The 20,701-nt window shown below is 43.1% G+C and overlaps 1 protein-coding gene across 2 annotated transcripts in view; it reads left to right on the top strand.

Moving 5' to 3' along the window:
- The window catches only part of MGAM (maltase-glucoamylase), an 82,645-nt gene that overhangs the window by 60,614 nt on the left and 1,330 nt on the right, over positions 1–20,701 (top strand). For both annotated transcript variants that reach the window (XM_045564106.1, XM_045564107.1), the window contains 21 exons: positions 906–1,060; positions 2,138–2,306; positions 2,539–2,635; positions 3,486–3,598; positions 4,510–4,635; positions 5,769–5,897; positions 6,144–6,254; positions 6,569–6,631; positions 9,786–9,920; positions 10,416–10,503; positions 11,224–11,362; positions 12,188–12,321; positions 12,437–12,471; positions 12,565–12,681; positions 13,080–13,228; positions 13,871–13,955; positions 14,812–14,868; positions 16,357–16,481; positions 17,539–17,627; positions 18,968–19,017; positions 19,610–19,780. In XM_045564106.1, the coding sequence (XP_045420062.1) occupies positions 906–1,060; positions 2,138–2,306; positions 2,539–2,635; positions 3,486–3,598; positions 4,510–4,635; positions 5,769–5,897; positions 6,144–6,254; positions 6,569–6,631; positions 9,786–9,920; positions 10,416–10,503; positions 11,224–11,362; positions 12,188–12,321; positions 12,437–12,471; positions 12,565–12,681; positions 13,080–13,228; positions 13,871–13,955; positions 14,812–14,868; positions 16,357–16,481; positions 17,539–17,627; positions 18,968–19,017; positions 19,610–19,780 (2,337 nt within the window). The remainder of the gene's footprint in view (positions 1–905; positions 1,061–2,137; positions 2,307–2,538; positions 2,636–3,485; positions 3,599–4,509; positions 4,636–5,768; positions 5,898–6,143; positions 6,255–6,568; positions 6,632–9,785; positions 9,921–10,415; positions 10,504–11,223; positions 11,363–12,187; positions 12,322–12,436; positions 12,472–12,564; positions 12,682–13,079; positions 13,229–13,870; positions 13,956–14,811; positions 14,869–16,356; positions 16,482–17,538; positions 17,628–18,967; positions 19,018–19,609; positions 19,781–20,701) is intronic.

Genomic DNA, 20,701 nt, shown 5'->3' with positions numbered 1-20,701 from the left:
TAGTGCTAGGCACCTAATGGGTTTGAAGTGAATGAACTTGCTTGAGTTTCTAGCCTTAACTCTTGACTACTCTACCTGTGGAGCACGTAGTAGCTTTCTCCAAAGTATTTGCCTCTTTCTGAGCTCACTGTAATAATCTATGCCTTTGTGTTTGTTATTTCTTTGCCAGAACGACTAGCTTCCTTTCTGTGTTTGGTTAATGGCTGCGAAGCTTTTAAGACTCAGCCTGTATTTCTCCCATGAAATCATCTCAGTCTCCCAGAAACCACGTTAGGCATTTCCTTCCCTTAATCTCACAGCACTTCTATGTAGCTCTACCGTAGTGCCCATCCCCCAGGTGTTATGGATTGCTCTCTTTCACTTCCCATTAGCATGTGAATTTCATAACACAGTAACGTCGCCTCATTCAGTTCATTTCCCCAGTGTCTAGTACAGTGTCAGGCAGGGATATAGTAGGTACTTGGTGAATCAATTTAGATACCATTTTCAGCAAGGATGTCTTTGATTATTTTAATCAAATGGAGTTCATGCTTGTTTTAGAGATTTTTTTTTTCAATTCAGAAAAGTTTTCAGGTATTCACATACACTCATGCCTACACACAAAGTAATAAGTAATACACTCACAAATAGCACACTGATTCCAGAATGATTTTCTAAGTTAGCACCAATGTCACAGTGAATGTGTCACTGTAATAGAGGCCTTAACAACAAGATGTGACAGACTCTGATCAAAATGTTAAATCTGACACTGTTCTTTGATATGTTAATTAAACCTCAGTTATTTTGAGCTTAAAGAAGACAAAAAATATAGCATCTGAACTCTTTGTCAATGACACGAAGGTCCTGCTAAGGATATAGGTTTCAAGAGTACTATCCTTACCTAAAATCTATTTCTTCTGGCCTAGATTTATGATCCCAACAACAATCGATATGAAGTTCCTGTCCCTCTGAACATACCCAAGGCTCCGTCCAGCACCCCTGAGAGTCAACTCTATGATGTCCTCATTAAAAAGAATCCATTTGGGATTGAAATTCGCCGGAAGAACACAGGCACTGTAATGTAAGTGGCTTTTAGTCTGCTTCAGAGTTGGTGCTTACCTGTGCACTCTTTGCCAGGTCCATTGTCTGAGCTATCTTGGCTCAAAGCATCACACTGTCCATTTCCAGAGCCATAAATAAGTTATATCCTTCAGATCTGTTTTTATAGAAAATCCTTAGTATCCTGGGAATAATTACTGAGGCAGTCACATGTACCTGGGAATTTATCCAACAATTCTTTATAGGGCACCTTCCTTATAATCAGGTGCTGCAGGTTATAGACAGATGAGGCTTCTCTTCTCTTGACGAAAAATACTTAGTAAATAACAAAGATAATTTAATTTACAATATAAAGAGGAAGTTGAGATGGTGATGACTGCTGTGTAGGAAAAAGATCAGGGTAGTCTAGAGTTATAGAGAGGTTACTATTTTGATAGTGTGGTCAGAGTAGATCTCTCTGAGGAGGTGGCATTTGAAATAGGACCTGGATGAGAAGGAGCCACCCACGTGGGGACTGGGGGACAGGGAAAGAGCATTTCAGACAGAGGGAATAGTAAGTGCAGAGGCTGCAAGGTGAAGCAAAGGTGGTGTTAAGGGATAGCAAAGGTCCCATGTGGTCGGAGCAGTGTAGGAAGTGAGGAGGTGAGTGCTGGGAGATGAGGCTGGGATGCTGGGTGGGCTTCAGATCAGGTACAGCCTCGAGGGCTTCGAAAGATGTATACGTGAGAAGCCACTTGTAGAAACGTCACTCTGGAGGCTCTGTAGAAAATGACTGAGGGGTGCAGGAGTGGCAGGGAGGGCTGGAGTGGAGTGGTCGCAGCTGAGAGGGTGAGAAGTGCCTGGGTGTGGTATTGTGGAGGGAGTGCTCAGAGGGGGCAATGATAGAGGGAAACAGAAGAAGGCAAGAGGACACCTGGGCTTTTAGCAAGGATATCTATGACTATTTTAATCAAATAGAATTTATGTTTTGTTTGAAAGATGAATAGGTTCTGGGAAGTATAGGGAGGGAATCAAGGATTCTGTTGTCCTGGAAAAGTCAGCTGCTTGAAGCAGATAGAAAAGCCCATTCTCTTTTTCAAACCTACCTTTCTGTGCACAGATGGGACTCTCAGCTCCTTGGCTTCACCTTCAATGACATGTTCATCCGAATCTCCACTCGCCTGCCCTCCACATACCTCTATGGCTTTGGGGAGACCGAGCACACAGCCTTCAGGAGAGACTTGAACTGGCACACGTGGGGGATGTTTTCCCGAGACCAACCCCCCGGGGTAAGGGCAGGGCATTTGGGGTCTGTGTCTCTGCCTCTCTGCACCCACACTGTGTGCCCTTTGTGCTTTGTTTTCCCAAACTCAATTCAGATTGTTACATTCAGCTTCTAGATAAGTGGGTCAATTCTCAGGCTCCTTTGCTTCCATGTGTTTATCTCATGGAGAAAGCTGGACCCATCTTTCTCAGCACAATGTCTTCACCTCCTGCCACTTCTCCCCCATGACTCTCCAGTACAAGAAGAACTCCTACGGTGTGCACCCCTACTACATGGGACTGGAGGAGGACGGCAGTGCCCACGGGGTGCTCTTGCTGAACAGCAATGCCATGGGTGAGATGATGCCAGTGTCGTCCCTTGTTTTTGTGTGCCAGTCATCCCTGAGTAACTTTAGAATGTGTTGGATCCAGCTGCTCCTTGAAGTCAAAATTATTATCTTGTGGGTGGTGTTTGTTTTTTTTTCTTTTTGTTTAGCCTTTCTATTTATTTGAGTCCACTAACATGTGATAACACGATTTAACTCAACTCTTATTTTGACAAAAACCATGTAAGAAGGGATAAGTAAAACCAAGTGAGTCCCAAATATCCTGAGGTCAGCTAGTGAGAGCTGTCTATACAATCTGAATTAGTGGTGAGGCTGTGTCAAAGTAGTCTCTGAGGGGGTATGAAGGTATGAAGAAAATTTGTATGGTCTATAGGAGAGGGGTGGGAAATCATGGAGATGGGGAAAAAAAAAGGTATGTAAAAACCTGGTGAAATCTAATACGGTCCATGACTGAGTTAATAGTATTATATCAATGTTAGTTTCCTGGTTTTCACAATGTACCATGGTTATGTGAGATGTGATCATTGGGGAAGGTGGATGTGGTGTACACAGGAACTCTCAGTGCTATTTTCACAATTTCATGTGAGTCTTAAACTATTCTTAAATAAAAATTATAATAATAATTTTTAAAAAGCAGAATGACAATACAGAAAGCACATCAAAAGGTAGAAAACTCCAGGGATGGGGCCCTGTAGACTTTCGCTTAACTTCTTTAATTCTATGTGAATATAGTACAAAATAACTTCTCTTAACACTCCACAACAGGAAGGCACAGGAAGAGGGAAAAGGTATGGAGTTCAGGGGTAATTTCTCACCTTGAAGGTTTCCAACTGCATTGACCTTTTGCTATACTTTCAGATGTGACATTCCAGCCCCTGCCTGGCTTGACATACCGCACCACAGGGGGAGTTCTGGACTTCTATGTATTCTTGGGGCCAACTCCAGAGCTTGTCACTCAGCAGTACACTGAGGTAGGGGGAAATTCAATGGGTTATCAAGTATTTATACAGCACATTCTGTGTGCCAAAACCCACATTCATTAATATAGCTTTCAGATGATAACTGGAATTGTTGTTCTTTCTCAGAGACAGATTATAGAATAAGGAAAAATAAATACATTCCAATAACTATTTGATTCAATACCCCTCTAAGCATTGCAAAGTAGCAGAAGTAGTAGTGTTATCAGTGGTAGTGATGATGATGGTGGTGGTGGTGGTGATGGTGATGATAGTTTGGTGGTGGTAGGGGGTGGTGATGGTGGAGGTGATAGGTGGTGATGATGGTGATGGGAGTGGTAGCTGGGGTGATGGTGGTGGCCATGATGGTGGAGGGGGCAGTGGAGATGGTGGTGGTGGTGACAGTGGTGGTTGTGGCAGTAGCAATGAACACATATACTACTTACTGCATGTCACTCATTTATTACTTATTGCATGTCAGACAACTTCACATATATTAACTCATTCAGTCCTCACAAAAAGATACTATGAGGCAGATACTGTTATTATCCCCAGTTTGTAGGTAAAGATGCTGAGGCACAAGAGGTTACTTAACTTGTGCCCAAGGTCACACAGGCTAGCAGGACTGGAGCCTCTATGCTAAGCCAAGCATTTTGCCTCTGGGTTCTGTACTCTTAACCAGTAGGATAGGATGCCTCTAGGAATCAGAGTGAAATCAGATTTTCTAGGCTTCCTAGAGAAGAAGCTTCCCAGCAGGGAGCTTTCTCCAAGGCATCCCAGTGGCTCTGCATCTCCTCAGTTTCTCTTTGGATTTGAATTTGTTGATTGTTTAGCCTGGGGCATGAAAAAATATTTTTATTACTTCATGTAAAATTTCAATCTGGTTTCTCTTTTCTGAGAACTAATATTTTCTTTCTATTTTCTAGTTGATTGGTCGGCCTGTGATGGTACCTTACTGGGCCTTGGGGTTCCAGCTGTGTCGCTATGGATACGCGAATGATTCTGAGATAGCCAGCCTGTACGATGAGATGGTGGCTTCCCAGATCCCCTATGTACGTTCTCAGTTGTGGCTCGGGGACATTGTAGCTAACCAGTGTGTCTGTGTCTAGATTCGTTTGACTGATTTTTATGGAGTTCTAAAAACATGCAAAGTGCTTTCCTGTAAAATACCACACTGAGCCTCACCCCGGCACAGTAATACAGTGGGGGCCCTTGTCCCCATCTTATAGAGATGGTAGCTTGAAGATTCACAGTGATTCTTCCAGAGGAGGAGGAGAGAGGGCCAGCTCCAGGGCTCTTTCTGCTATACTGCGCTTCCTTTTATTAGTATTACTTTCACATGACTTCAAAACATTGACTCAAAAAATGCTTAGGTCTATAAGAATAAATGATCCACCAAACAGAAGTTTTGCTTAATTTTTTTTTTTAAAAATTAACTCCTAATCAGTCAGACTGTTGTATGTGTAGATATGACTCCAGTTCCAACACTTCTATTCGCTTTGAGCTAATCATTGACTGAATGTAGGGATCCTGCAACAGATTTCCAGAGTAAATACACATGGAAACAAGCTCGTTCCTCCACATGAGGACAAGAGGGGAGTCCAGTAATCAGAGAACTGATCCCATGAGCCACTTACATATTTAATTTTATGCTACTTAACTTTTCTATTGTTTACAATTGTTCCAATAGTGGAAAGTATGTCACAGGATTTCGTTCTTAATAAGAAAGCTGTCAGATTACCCCCAAGACTGGATATTTCAAAGCAATTCCAGGTCTTTGTTTTGTTTTGTTTTGTAGGAGATTCACTATCTATGTTGTATTAGGCCTGGATGATTAACTCTATTTTCTCTGAATGTGAACCACTGATACCAGGGGCAGCCTCTTGGGGGAGGTAATCGTGACCACTCTTTGTATTGGCAGCTTGCAAAGCACTTTCTCCTCCAGTGACTTTATTTATCCTCACAACAGCCCTGCCAGGGAGGCTCTACCATCCTCTTTTCTGATGACTTAGTTTTGTTCTATTTTACAACTGAAACTTTGAAAAACAAGGTGAATTTCCCAGGGCCCATACCTAACAAACGGCAGTGCTGTCTGCAGTTCATCATTGGTTGGCAGAGGGTTGTTCTCCAATGGAGCCTGGACTTGTACAACCACAGCCGCTCAGTGTCCTGTGTCCTCTCGCAGGACGTGCAGTACTCAGACATCGACTACATGGAACGACAGCTGGACTTCACCCTGAGCCCTGAGTTCACTGGACTCCCAGCTCTGATCAATCGCATGAAGGCTGATGGGATGCGAGTCATCCTCATTCTGGTCAGTCCTTCGGTGGCTGGGTGGAGCCTGTTTGGGAGCGTGGATGGGCTCTGGTAAAGAAAGCCTTGTACTGTCTTTCCATGTGATGAGACGTTGAAATGTAATAAGAAATGGGGGTTTTTCGGGATTCACAGAAACTATAGTTCAGGTGGAAGCTAGGGACTTCCCTCATGAGGAGTTCTTTGTTCTGTCCCTTGTTTATTTTCTGACTTTGGTTTTTCCAACTGACTTGTACTTTGATTTCAGGATCCAGCCATTTCTGGCAATGAGACGCAGCCCTATCCACCCCTCACTCGAGGCATGGAAGATGACGTCTTCATCAAATATCCAAATGATGGAGGCATCGTCTGGGGAAAGGTATCATCTAAGCTACGATCCACTAATCCCTAGCTGGAATGGGCCACTGTTAGTGTTTTTGTGCATGTTATTTTTTTGCCTTTTCCTTTTGGGCTCTGTGGCCAGAGGTTCTTATTTTCTCAATCAATAGTTGTTAACACAGTTAAGGACTTTTAAAGTAATGTAGATGCATTGTGGAATCCACTTTTCTCTAGATCAACTGTACATGATATTTGGAGTATATTGCCCTAGAAATATGGTTTATAATTCCTTAGGAAATACTATATAAGGGAAATTGTGTAGTGCATTTCTGTTGAATATTTTTCTCTCCACAGGTCTGGCCTGATTACCCTGATGTCGTTGTTAATTCATCTCTAGACTGGGACAGTCAAGTGGAGGTAAAAGGCCCTTTGTGGATGCTGGGTGAGGTCAGGGTGGCTAGGAAGGGGCAGCCTTACCCACAGTACTGGACATACCAATACCACGGACTTGGGCACGACGAGGGAGAAACACTTACGGAATGTGCTCTGGGTGTCAGTCTGTGTGCTGACTGCTTTGCATGTGGGGTACTTTACTCCCAGGTGGGATGTAGGTACTTATTATCATCCTTGGGATCTGAGATCAGAGAGTTTAAATTACTTGTCCATGTTTTTAAGTGGCAGAGTAATGATTTCAAATCCAAGGCTGTCAGATTGCACAGGCCCACGAAATTTCCACTGGATGATTGATACCTACAGGAAGTACTCTCTTTTCTCTGAATTAATGTGCATATTATTGCCTTGGGTATATATTTGAAAAAAAGAGTCTCCAACCCTGTCTTTAGTGATTAGGTCTTTTTCTCTGTATATTTTTTTTTTTCATGGACAGTCTTCTCCACCTTCATTCTTGTAAATCCTGCTCCCACTCCATCCTTCCTTGGATTTCTCAACTTTGTTTTTGTGTCTCAGTTTCCAGCCTTAGGTTAAAACTTGCTCTCTCCTGGGAACAGGTTCTCGCTTATAATGGATCCAGGTGGTTCATGCTTCTGGACCTGAATTTTTTCCCAGATTCACTAAACTTCCCTTGCTTGAATAAATACATGAATAAATGCCTTACTGGTCCAGGAAACCTCAGCCCCATCTTGTGGCCAAGATGTGTGCCCTGTAAACTGATGCAACCTGTTTGCTTTGTTATTGATTGCCGTGATAATACCTGTAGCAGGGTTCTCAAAGAGGAGTTGGGGACCTTCTGGAGAGCAACAATCTTGCCTTAACTCCTGAGCTCTTCTTCAACAATGATTATTCTTTCTGGGCAGGAACTGTAGCAGGGCATGTGTAGCCTTTGCGACCTCCACAGAAGAGCTGGGGAGACAGGAAAAAGGCCTATTTCCCAGGGCTCCTGCCAAGGGTTGAAGGGACAAGGATACCATCCTCTGTGTGGTCAGCAATGTGGCATACACATTGGAAGAGGAACTGCTTCTGCTGTCAAGGGGCTGGCGACTATCTTATGAGCCCCTCAGCCCCTTAGCCATTATGGCCAATACTGGCATCTTCAGGGCATTTGGACATCTGGGGGCAGTATCCATTATCGCAGTGACTGGGGGACACCAACTGGCATTTAATGGGTGGTAACCAGGGATGCTCATAGCTCTGACTGCAGGGGATTCTCCACAAAAAATTCTCTTGCCCCAAATGTCAGTTGTGCCCCTGATGAGAAGCACTTCCTTAGGGGGTCACAGAATCTGTTAGGTAGCTCATAAGAGATTCTCTGTAGATAGAATAATTTTAGCTATTTATATTAGTAAGATCTACTCAGTGAGGCTGGGACTGAGGCTACTGACATCCAGGTCTGGCCTCACTGAGGGTAGCATAAAAGAAACAACCAAGCAGCCTGTGGAAAGCAATTTCTGAGTGTGAATCTGGGGAGATTTAATTCAGCAAGTTTAGGGTGAGGTCCAGGAATTGTGTTTTGGTAGCACGAAATGGATCATGTTAAGTGATCCTGGGGCCCAACCTGCACGTGGGCACATCACCGATAGAAGGCCAGGGAAAGTGAGGGAGGAACAACAAGGTAAGCATTGATACAGACAGGGGTGAGGCAGAGCCAGCACCTTGGAGAATGGCAGAACATTTTTCATTACGTGAGTAAGGATCATCTGAGCAGAATTTAGTGAGGTTAATAAATAACAGTTGGACAGATTTCCCACACGTATTCCACACAGGATCCAATTCTGACTCAGATGTGGCTGATATTGACTCTATTTATTGCAACCCTCCATCCCCGACCCCAGCCATTGTTTCTAACCCTGCCTGATCTGGAGCTCTCTGTTTCTGGTGAAAAGTTGTCTTTGTCTGGTTCCATGATTTCTACCTTCATTTTCTAACAAAAGGCATTCCCGGCATGCCCCCCTCCCTCAAGATTCCCAATGATGTGGCTCACTACCCTCTCGTTTCTCTGACAGCTGGATTCTGTATACTGATCTGTTTCTGTTTTCTTCTATGTGTTCCTTTTTTGCCTTTAGTCTAGACATACGAGTTCCTACTTGTCTTTTGTCTGTTGTGTATAAGAATCGGAGCTCCCCTAGACCTAATCCTCTTTCTGTTGTTTCTCCTTTCCTCCCCACCAGCATTACTTAGGTCTTTACCTCTTAAAATGCAGTGATTAACATTAAGGAAGCGATTTACTGAGACATACAGGACCATACTTTCCATAACAAGCAACATGGAGTTTATAGAGATTTATGGATATTTGCTGCTGCTGAGTGGTGTGAACCCACAATTAAACACCGAGAGTGTTTACTTTATGTCAGTTTCTAAGCTAAGCACTGTAGGGAACATAAAGGTCACTCAGAAGAATATAAAACAAGGTCCATATTCTGAAAAATCTTACAATGTAGTTATTAATAAGAAGTTATACCTTAAATCCATTTTTCAGGTTAGTAAAGACATTGCTTTTATTATTTGAGGGAAGATGAAGAGAAGAGGAGGTTGAAACTTCTTTAAGTCCTCCCAATTTATGTCACACACAACTGCAGTTTTCATGTGATTCTGAAACCGTAGAAAACACAGATGCATACTAGTCAGTCTACCATCATAAAGTGTAATCCTAGCCCTTCCTCCCCTTTCCCAGTGGGAATGACCCAGGAGAGGCCTGCCTGGACGTTTCTTTCCCACCTCTTACAGTACCTCTGATGTCTGCATTCTTTCCCTGGCTCCTGCTTTGTCTTTGAGGAGTGCTTAGGAAATGCCAGGATAGCAGTTGAGAGTGGGCATCTGTTAATAATTCATGAGCTAGTGACTTCAGGGTGTTAACTGTTACCACTCATGTTGATATGAAAAGGAAAGCAGTCTATGGATATTTTCCAAATGCTGAGGAGGTGGGAAATTTGCACGAATTTTTTCTCTGTGCACTCTATGTTTCTCTAATAAGCAAAAAAACATTATTTAGGCTGTGTTCCGACTACCTATCATCATGTATTAATAGTACAAGTCATTGCATGAGTTAAGTTCTCAGTAAGTGCCTATTTTCTATCTAATATATTTATTCAGAACAAATTATATTTCATTTTTATAGCAATACCGAGCTTATGTGGCCTTCCCAGACTTTTTCCGTAATTCAACTGTCAAGTGGTGGAAGAGGGAAATGGAAGAACTACACACGAACCCACGGAATCCAGAGAAAAGCCTGAAGTTTGATGGCATGTGGATTGTAAGTCTGTGTGTGTGTGTGTGTGTGTGTGTGTGTGTGTGTGTGTGTGCGCACACACTAGGTAAATGTCTACCTTTGTGTACCCAAGCGTATGCATCACTGACCTTTAGTCAAGAGGATAACCATCATCCACGGGAGACTTTGGACATATCAGACACTTGCTCTAACTGGGAGTGGAATAACCTCATACTCCTCACACCTTGTACCTGGCCTCAACTTCCTACTGTAAAACCTCTGAGGCGATTACTAGGAATTTCTTGGAACTTTGGTTGCCTTACACCCTGAGGAAGACTTTTTTTTAACCCTTTAGCCTATCATTCTGTAGGGTTTAATTGATCTTTCTAGCCAAGTCTCACAGGATTTGATAAACCCCCAGGGCCACCATCTACAGGGGTTACTGTATGTTCAATGATTTATTCATTACTTGCTTGTCTCCGAATTGATAGGATATAGTTATTTTTAAAAGTAAGCTGTGTCTGTCTTTGACATTTCTAGGATATGAATGAACCCTCAAGCTTTGTGAATGGGGCAGTTCCTCCAGGCTGCAGGAACGCTACTCTGAACTTCCCACCATACATGCCACGTAAGGATTTGGCCTTCTCTGCTGGCAGAGCCATGGCTAGAAGGAAGATGACCACTGCAAGAGCCCAGCAGCCAGCGGTTTGCCCTGACAGCTCAGGGCATGTCCTCATTGGTGCTGTGGTTTACTGGGGGCTGTAGGCAAAAGCACTTCAAGTGTTCTACCCAGTTGTGTGTGTGCAAGTTACTAGACCCGTTGGGTGAATTTCTTGAATTTGTCCAGAAAGCATTTAACAATGGTAATGTCCTCAAAAGATTCACACAGCTAGATGTCTTAGTTTTTCAGGCTTATGTTAATTCCTCCACAGGAATTTGTTATGCCACCAAGGGGTGGAAAGTAGTGGCTTCCCCTATCATGGAGTTAGTGGACTTTGAAGTTATACTTGTGTTCATATCTTGGCTCCATAAATTATTCTCTCTATGAGTTGTGTGACCTTTCACAGATGTTTCCAAATCTTAGTTTCCTGTAAAGGGCAGGTAACAATTATCTTCTTCCTAGAATTATGCAAATTACATGAAATAATTTACATATTAAGGACCCGGGTCAGAGCCTGTCATGCAGAGCTTGGCAACTGTGTGTTCTTTCCTACACCTCTGCTTTCTCCAGCGAACTTGATATTGAAAACATCGGTTAGTCTTAAGATCCAGAGTCAAGCCCTTGAAGAGAGGTCAGAGATAAACAGGGTAGTAGCTGGTTTTCACATCCCCAGGTTTTTCTTTTCAGATTTGGAGTCCAGGGACAGTGGCCTGAGCAGCAAGACCCTGTGCATGGAGAGCCAGCAGATCCTGCCAGATGGCTCCGCAGTGCGGCACTACGACGTGCACAGCCTGTATGGCTGGTCCCAGACCAGGCCCACATACGAGTGAGTCACTGTCTCCCTCCTCCAGTTGGCAGAACCTGCAGGGACAGCCAGTGACTGATGTAGCTACCCTACTTTTCCTTTCATTCCCCATTGTAAGGGTTAAGAAGATTTTAATTACAACTATGTAGCAATTCTTATTTATCAAACATGCACCCACTGAGCATGGAGCCAGGCTCTGTGATTAGAAGGACAGATTTAAATAAGGCATGTACCACCAGTGAAAAAGAATTGGTCCTAGTGAGGGAGACACACATGGAGACACCAATAAATATCACAAAGTACAGCTAGTGCCATAATAGCTTTAGCTACAAGAGGCAAAAGGAACACAGAGGACTGGACGTCTCTCTCCTTTATTTCAAAAGTGAATCACCTGTTGATATTTTCTTTTTGCCATACTTTTTGGAGAGTCAACTAGTATTCCATTGAATTAGCACGGTGTCATTTTGCAAGCTCAAGGAATAATATAAATTATTCTAAGGAAAATCTTATAAAATGATTCACCTTCTTCCTCCCCAAATACAGAAAACCAAGTATTGAGCAAATCAATAGCAAGATTTAATGATTACTTATCATTCTGGGGCACTCCAGTGAGTTTGCTACATGGTGAAATTCTTTGTAAAACACTCTGAAAAGGCACAGCTCATCATCTGCATCATCTGGGATCGGTTAGTGGAGACCTCATTACGGCTCAGATTCCCATGTTCCCTCCAATCACACAGCAAACATTGTCACTGTGCCCTAGTGCAAGAGCTCTTGGACAAGAAGCTCTGTGGCCTTTCCTCCCCTGCTGTGCCCTCAGTTTCCCTCCTTGTTCCCCTCCAACAGAGCTGTGCAGGAGGTGACAGGACAGCGAGGGGTTGTTGTCACCCGCTCCACATTCCCCACTTCTGGCCGCTGGGCAGGACACTGGCTGGGAGACAACACAGCTGCGTGGGACCAGCTGAAGAAGTCTATCATCGGTGTGTGGGCGCATCCCAGGGGCCTCTGCTGGCAGGGAAAGGAGGATCCTTGGTGAAGGAGGGAGGAGGCAGGTCACAAGAGCCTCGTCTGACACAGCTGTGCTTCTCATTGCAGGCATGATGGAGTTCAGCCTCTTTGGCATATCCTATGTAAGTGTCCTTTGGTTCCCTCTTAGTCACCAAGAAGATGGCAACATCTTTCAAAAATCATCAACAGGCTCGTTTTATTTCCTTTTGTTTCAGACAGGAGCAGATATCTGTGGGTTCTTTCAAGATGCTGAGTATGAGATGTGTGTTCGCTGGATGCAACTGGGGGCGTTTTACCCCTTCTCAAGGAACCACAACACCATTGGAACCAGGGTAGGACATTAGCTCCTACCTCACGTGGTTTGTGTCCCTTGAAACAACTTCCATTTCTGAGCTACAGTTAATGCAGTCTGTATTTCCTGGGGACATCTTCAAAATCATTAAACCCTTGTGTCTCAATGCACCGTATTATTCTGTGTTATTTAGATTATTTGTTTTATTTAGGCAGAATTTTACCAAACATATATCAAGAAGAATGTTACGTGGGGAAATTTTATCAGCCATCCTGGGAGAGATTCAATGAGTTTTTCCATTCTATTAAGAATATTCTTTGGGTCTCATCTGTAATTATCTTTTGTTTAGCTGTGTGTGATCTTCATTTGGAATAATATCTTAATCCCTTAGCTCCCCCCAGAAGGAGCTCTAAACACTCTCCTTTTTTTTTTCTTTAGAGACAAGACCCTGTGTCCTGGAATGCTAGCTTTGTGGAAATTTCCAGAAGTGTCCTGGAGACCAGATACACACTTTTGCCATATCTCTATACCTTGATGCACAGGGCCCACACAGAGGGCATCACTGTTGTGAGGCCTCTTCTCCATGAGTGAGTATCTAGCCAGGATCCCAATGATCGATGGATAATTTATTTCATTCTACAGGATGGCACTTGATGCAAACAATTCTTCCAAATGAAAGCCATGATTGCCTCTTGACATAAGCTCTTCAGGCACAGACTGCACTTTATTACTCCCTTTAGCACACTGACACATTCCACAGGTCATTGATAGAAGGCTATTTATTGAATGAGAATATTTTTTTAAATGATACAATACAGTGCAGAGTAATTTCTTTCTAATTTGGCTATGCAAAGGCCTATCTATTTTTTTGCAGAAATTTGGTTATATGGACCTAAGCCAAAGTGAGCTCAGGTCGCAAAAGACAGCCATTCCAGGGCAGAGCTGAGGGACAAGGACCATGCTTGCATTTAAAATGTGCCGTGGTTAAGAAATATGGAAGTATTTTATAGGAGAGAACACATCTAAATGCAACCTGGTCTGAAGTTTGAGGAACATCACATGCGGAGCGTGGGAGCAGGGTGTTCCTGATCAGGCTTTGGAAAGAGCAAAAGATGGCTCAGGGTGCAGCTGGATTTCTGACTGGGATCTGAACTTGAGGAGTTTCTTCAGGGCCTTGGTCTGGGGCCCTGTTCAGGCTCTGACTGTGGCACTTTCCTTTCCCTCTCCAGGTTTGTGTCAGACCAAGTGACCTGGGATATAGACAGTCAGTTCCTGCTGGGCCCAGCCTTCCTGGTCAGCCCTGTCCTGGAGCTCGTGAGTATGGAGGCCTCTGACGGGCAGAGCATCCCGGCTGTGAGGCTGGGTGCACAGGGCGAGGAGAATGCCCGGTCTGGTGGGAATCCTAAGACATGGCTTCTCATTCTTCCTCTGTCTCTTCCTGTCCTTCTGAGCTGAAGTCCATTACTTGGGTGTGCTGGGCCTCTCCGCCCTTGTTTTTAGAATCAACCTAACAATTCTGGTTCATAGGACAATCAAGAAGAAAAAAACCTTATAATATATTTGAAGATATAATCATCTCTCTGTTAACTGAAATAAGGAGTATGGGGTCTGGTGGGGGCAGTAGTATAAACAATCTTCTAGCACCAGTAAAACAGTTTTTCAGGAGACTCGCCTGCAGCACCATGTGTGCTCTTGCTGCTGCTGGCTAGCTAGTCCCTTCCAGCTGTAAGAGCTCCTCCAGGCAGCAAAAAACCATTTCTTTACTTCTGTTGATGATTAGGCTTTTTACTAAAATACCAGCTAATTGCACCCTCTCCAAATCTTATTGTACCTACAAAATTTTCTTCTGCCCCAGACCCAACCTCAATTGTTTATCTCTTTAGAGAGGGTACAAGGTAAGTCAGTAAGCAAATGGTGATTTTTTTTTTCTCTGAGGTCCTGGATTTCAAAGGGCTTTATAGAAGCCACTTGTTTTGAGTAGGCAAATCTCCCGTTTGAAAGGGTATAGATGGGAAGGAAGGCTTCCCCAGCATTGCTGACCTCTAGAGAGGTGATGCAAGTGGGCCCAAGGCCCACTATCATTTTAACCTCTTTCCCAATCAGTGTGGTTCCTCTGTCCTCAATAACAGTGTCATGTCCACTGTCAAGCATTGTTTGTGTTTAATTTTAGAATGCCAGAACCGTCACTGCTTACTTCCCTAGAGCTCGCTGGTACGATTACTACACGGTAAGTTTTTCTGAATGTTTAGACAACCTGGAAAAATGAGAGTGCAAAAGCTTTAGATGCAATAGACCTCAGGTCAAATGCTGTCTCTGTAACCCACCAGCTATGTGGTCTTGCACAAGTCACTTTAGACTTTGTAGCCTCAGTTTTCTCACCTCCCAATGGGGTAAGACCACTTCCCTCATGGAAATGTTGTTAAAGAACACACAAAGCATCTCACTGAGTGGCTGGCTTCTCATGGGTATTCTTTACTTGTTAGTTTTTATCTTTCCTTATGCCACCACTATTCACAGTGGTGTATAAAGGCAAACACTAGTAGGCACTTAAGATTGTGCTATAAAGTATAGTTTTGGTTTATATCCTTGTCTTCTGTAACTTCATAAGTGTGCAGGCCTTTTCATGCCTTTTTATTAAATATCTCCTTCTATAGCACAGATGCTCAAAGAAGAGTTGTTACATATAACTACCTAAAGTAAACAAATTATTAGGCACTGTGCAAAACACACACAGAGGGTCGGGCCCAACCCTGTGAGTCTAAGCAGTACAAGTGCATTTAGGAATGAAGAACCTAATAAAATCTCCTGTTGCATAGTTTGCGAGCTAGTGTGAGCCCGGGGACTCAGCTGGGAAAGCAGGTTCTTCCACACCAACTTCAGGGTGGGATTCTCTTGCAGGGACACAGACTACTCAGGGTTTAATTCTTGGGGAATGCTACTGGCATCTGGCGGGTAGGCACTGAGGATTCTGCTAACTATCAAAAAGCACAGGGTACCCCCACAACAAAAAATGATCTGGCCCAGAATGTCAGTAGTGCTGAGACTGAGAAGCCCTGCTCGAGTTGAGAAAATGTGGAAGGATGGAAGGATGGTTCCTTAGGATTTGAGGTTTATGATTTGGGTGAGAGAACACCTCCTCCTTTCACACACGAGGCAAGATAAAGATGTCAAACATAAAGGCAGACGCGTGAAGTCACAGGTAAGGGTTTATGAAGTAAGTCAGCTCACTGCGATCTTTCCTGTGCAGTTGGAGTGAAACGTGTTAGTTAAGTAGGTAGGGTGGGGTGAGGGCAGCAGGGGTAGCTGGAGACTAGGTGGGCCCTTAGTGAAAGAGAAGGTCTAGAAATGCTGTTGTGGGGAGTGGGTCAGGAGCAATGAGAAGTGAATGGAAGGATTGTTTAGCTTCCTGTGACAGTGCTCTGTGACACAGAAACAGGTTGTGGAGTCAGGCTGGGCTGTGATCCATGCTAGGACCTCATGTAGTGTGTACATGTAGGAACCTCAAAGGCAGGGGCCCTAACAAGACACGACAGCAGCAGTGCAAGACTTCACACAGCCCCGGGGTGAACGCAGCAGGTGTAATAACAGGTGTGTGCTGAAGGGTGATGAACAGGCAGCAAGTTCAGAGGGCTGGGCGAGATGTCTGGCCAAACGCTTTGTCCAGGGAGGTGTGTGTCTTCTCCCTCTTCCTCTCTTACCTTCTTCTGGCCCACAGGGCGTGGATATTAATGCAAGGGGAGAGTGGAAGACCTTGCCAGCCCCTCTGGACCATATTAATCTTCACGTCCGTGGGGGCTACATCCTGCCCTGGCAAGAGCCTGCACTGAACACCCACTTAAGGTGAACGCTGGGACTGGGGTTCCCCCTTACATACCAGTTGGCTCACCAAGTTGTAATGACGCCTACCAATGTGTAAGCACCACTCTCAAGCCCCAAGTCAGTTTTACCAAACACTTGTCTTTTGTTTGTTTGCTGGTTTGTGTGTTAACCTTTTTAAAACTCTGCATTCTTCAAACTGTTATTAACTATTTTGGATCTAAGTGCACAGTGAGATGCCAGGTCTAAGAAGCGACCTTTGAAATGGAAGTCAAAATAGGAGCAACCATGACTCATGATGGTTTTAAAAGAGTATCAGATCTAATCAACTTTCCTAAGAAAAGTTGTTTCAGCCATATCACAAGTGATGCCTGAGGCCGAGATTCCTCATATATGAGATTTTAAAATTCTGGATCTAAGTTTGTATAATAATTAATAATAGCTAATATCAAGCGAATGCTTTCTCTGTGCCTAGAACTGTATGGATATGGGTATTTCTATTGGGAGGTTAACTATTTTTCCTTAGTAAAAGGAGAAAATAAATTCTGTGAGGTAGTTACTGTTATTATACCCATTTCACAGATGAGCACAGAGGCTAAGTGATTTACTCAGAGTCACACAGCTGGTAAATAGATGACCAGAGACTAAAATCCATGTCTGTTGAATATCAATCCTCAAATTCTTAGACTCCCTACTCATTTGATTCCAAAGATTCAAAAAAAAAAAACAAAACTGAAGAACTTAGGACATTTGAAAATAGAACTCACTATGTACATGGAGATTTCAGCATCAGGATTTTCCTTGTAAAGGGGGAAAAAAGAACCAGGTAAGTTTGGTTGTGCTGTCTTTAAGAGCCTTAAAGAAGTATTCCCTCTGACTGATGCACTAATTCATTCATGACATGAAGTCCTGTGGCTAGCTGCAGACAGAAGTAGAACTAGGTCACAAGTCTCTTGAATCTGAATACCTGGTTTTTATCCCATGAAGCACTTTGTTTTGCACCTTTACATTTTTGTGAAAACCCTCAGTTTGCAGCTGTGGGTTTGCTTTTAGCTAATGCCTTTCTCCCAACTCATTGCAGCCGCCAGAATTTCATAGGCTTCAAGGTTGCCTTGGATGGTGAGGACACTGCTGAGGGCTGGCTCTTCTGGGATGATGGGCAAAGCATTGGTGAGTAGGGGTTGCCTGGGATTCATGCCAATATCATCGACTACATTCCTGGGTGTCTTATAGGCCCACTTTTAAAAGCCTTTTGCATGTGAAAAAATTTTGCATTTTTAAATATAGTCATTTGTTACTTCAAGTGTATATTCCATACTGTACATGTTCCAGTGCCTCATAAATGAAGCTTAGTCCTGACTCTCTCACCATTACTCAATTGCCCTAATCCATTGTTGAAGGCAGAGGAATGGGAGCTGTAGGGAGAGTTTATTGTAGCCAGCTGAGGTAAACTTTCCTATGATTTATGGTCAAGAGCACATTCCCTAATTACATGGCTAACTGTCCCAGTAAAAGGGATGATGCCTCTCTCAGTTGTGTTATTTATTTCGGAAATTTTCCATGAGGAGTTCACAGGAATTGGTAGACTCTCAGGAAGATGGCTCAAGCACCATTTGTTATTTCTAGCCAGTGCTGCACTGCAAAATGTTTTGCAGTGAAGGAAATGTTCTATATCTTCTGCCGTCAAGTATGGCAGCTACCAGGCATAGGTGGCTATCGAGCACTTGAGATCTGACAAGTGCATCTGAGGAACTGAATTTTTAATTTTGTTCAATTTTAATTAACTTAAACAGCTCAATTTTGCCAACAACTCCTGTCTTGGACAGCACAGTTCTAGAGGGTAGCCATTCAATGGCTACTGATTGAGTGGTGAGTAAATTAGAAAAAGGCTGGCACATGGGGAAGAGCGAGAAAGCCGTGAGGGTAGGGGATAGGGTGGGAATACCTGAAACAGACCTCCTGATCAGTCCACCTTCCCTGGATATGCTGCACTTCATATTCTCTCCGGGCCTGTGGTGTACACTAAGGATAAAGGACAAAGAAAGCTTTCCTTTAGTGTTATTTGTTCTCTGGAAATCACATTTTAAAAATTGACTAACAAACACCTCTCAAAGTAAACCTACCAAGACTTGTGTTTGTATATGTGTGTGTATCCATGTGTGTGCACAGACGTGTAGAGCTAGCAAAAGCAATCTGGGGATTTTGAGGCAACTAGGACAGTGCTGGAATGGTAGACCACAAGGAAGAGAAGTGGCTTCAGAGTGTTGTTAGGAACCTGTGTCATATGAGGTGACTTGTCAGACAGCTGTATCTATACACATTCATTTAAAACATTTTATGTAAACTGAAATTTGTTGAAGAGTGATTAATCTCCAGGAAGAGGACTTAAATTACAAAATGGAACTCATTAGAGAAGAAAAATAAAATAAAAACAAACAAAAATAATCTCAACCAAGACAAGTAGGCTCTATATAGGTCCAGCCCTTGTTTATCTTATTGTTTGTTTGCAGATACCTATGGAAAAGGACTCTATTACTTGGCTAACTTTTCTGCCAGCCAGGTGAGTGTGAGTGATACTATGAGGGGAGAATAGAGTTCTACTGGTTTAGTAGGATGCTGAATATCGTAAGGGCGTAAAACACCACCTAGAACTCCTTCATTGCTCATCTTGGTAATTCACATCCTTACATTCTGCCAGACTTCAGATGAGGATTTAATATGCTCCCAGAATAAACCTATTCACATCTCCTCAGTAAGGAGTGTTATTCCAGTTTATCATTTCATAGATGGATAGTTCCTATGTTATCTACCCCTTTTTCCTAAGTTGCCTTGGAATGGTCTGCACATTTTGTGCCTTCTCCACCTATAGAATACAAATTTCTTGATAGTTGAGATTTTTGTCTCTTATAGAGTTCAGGGCAATTTGTGTCTCTTACTAGAGATCCTGCAGGTGCTTGTCAGTGCAAAGTGGATGGTAGTTGGCAATAGGAGAGTGTTGAAATCACGGTCCCCATCATCCAAAAGCATAAGACGGTGATGCTGCAATTTTCTTACTGCATGATCTACATTTGTTCCTAAAAAGAGGTTGGGAAAAATGTGAACTAATTCTGCTATTTTTTCCCCCATGGTTTCATTTATCTCCAATTTGACAGAATACACTGCAGAGTCATGTAATTTTCAACAATTACATTGTCGATACAAACCCTTTGAAACTGGGCTACTTTGAAATCTGGGGAGTGGGCAGCGTCCCCATCACCAGCGTCAGCATCTCTGTGAGCGGCACGGTCATAACACCCCCCTTCAACAGCAACTCCACCACCCAGGTTTGTGACCAGTGAGAAGCTCGGATGGTGTTTCCCAGCCCTAATGTGCCTAGTGCAGTGCCTGATTGTTTCCTCTCCAGGGGACACCCTCTCCTGCAAAGCCCTTCAGGAATCCCTCTGTTTTCTTTGTGTTAGGAATTTGCATTCAAATATTTTTATTTTATTATTTAAATAGTTTATTATTTTATTTATTATTGTTTAAAAGAAAGATATGTGCTACAAATCTGTTTCCTCTGTACTACCAGGGGTGTTGGTGCTTTAGCATTTCATAAAAATTCTTCCACTATTGTCTATGAGATTTTCTCTCTAGTACTTTCTTGATTTTATTGCATATTCCTTCCTAAAATAATCCTTAAATGGTTTTGCAGTCCATCCATTCACAATACCGGTAATAGCACTGGAGTTCACACAGTCACAGATGATAACAATTACGTCATGAGCACTCCCTGGCTCACTGTAACTCTAAGGCTGTTGGTTACATGATACATTCTGGTCTCATGAATGCTAAGTATGTGAAAAATCCGCACCTCGGGATTAACGCAGTATAGTGATCTCAATACTTATCCTCCTGGTAGTAAATGGGACCTTTTCTTCCTCGTGTACTTACTTTTTGCTTTTTCCTGAACTATTTTTCTTCTTAATTCTTCCTGATTACTTAGGCCTGAAACAAAAGTTTTCTTTCAGTTTTCATTTCCTCATGCTTGTGGTTTTCTTATCAGTCAGCTTTCCCAACATTGCCAAGAACGCCTAAAAGACTTTGCCCAGTTCTCTTGCTGACCAACTCATGGGCTGACATACAAGCTAATGCCTGCACACACAGTGAAACCTTCTGGAAAGTATTTCCTTACTAAAAAGCAGGACTATTGAACTCTTACTGCGCAATCATTGGGGTGCTATGAGGAAATAGGAGGAGGAAATAAA

This window comes from Lemur catta, chromosome 11 (assembly GCF_020740605.2).
Source record: "Lemur catta isolate mLemCat1 chromosome 11, mLemCat1.pri, whole genome shotgun sequence".
Taxonomy (NCBI): Eukaryota; Metazoa; Chordata; class Mammalia; order Primates; family Lemuridae; genus Lemur; species Lemur catta.
Note: the sequence above shows the minus strand (reverse complement) of the source record. Positions and strands in the feature narration are given on the sequence as shown.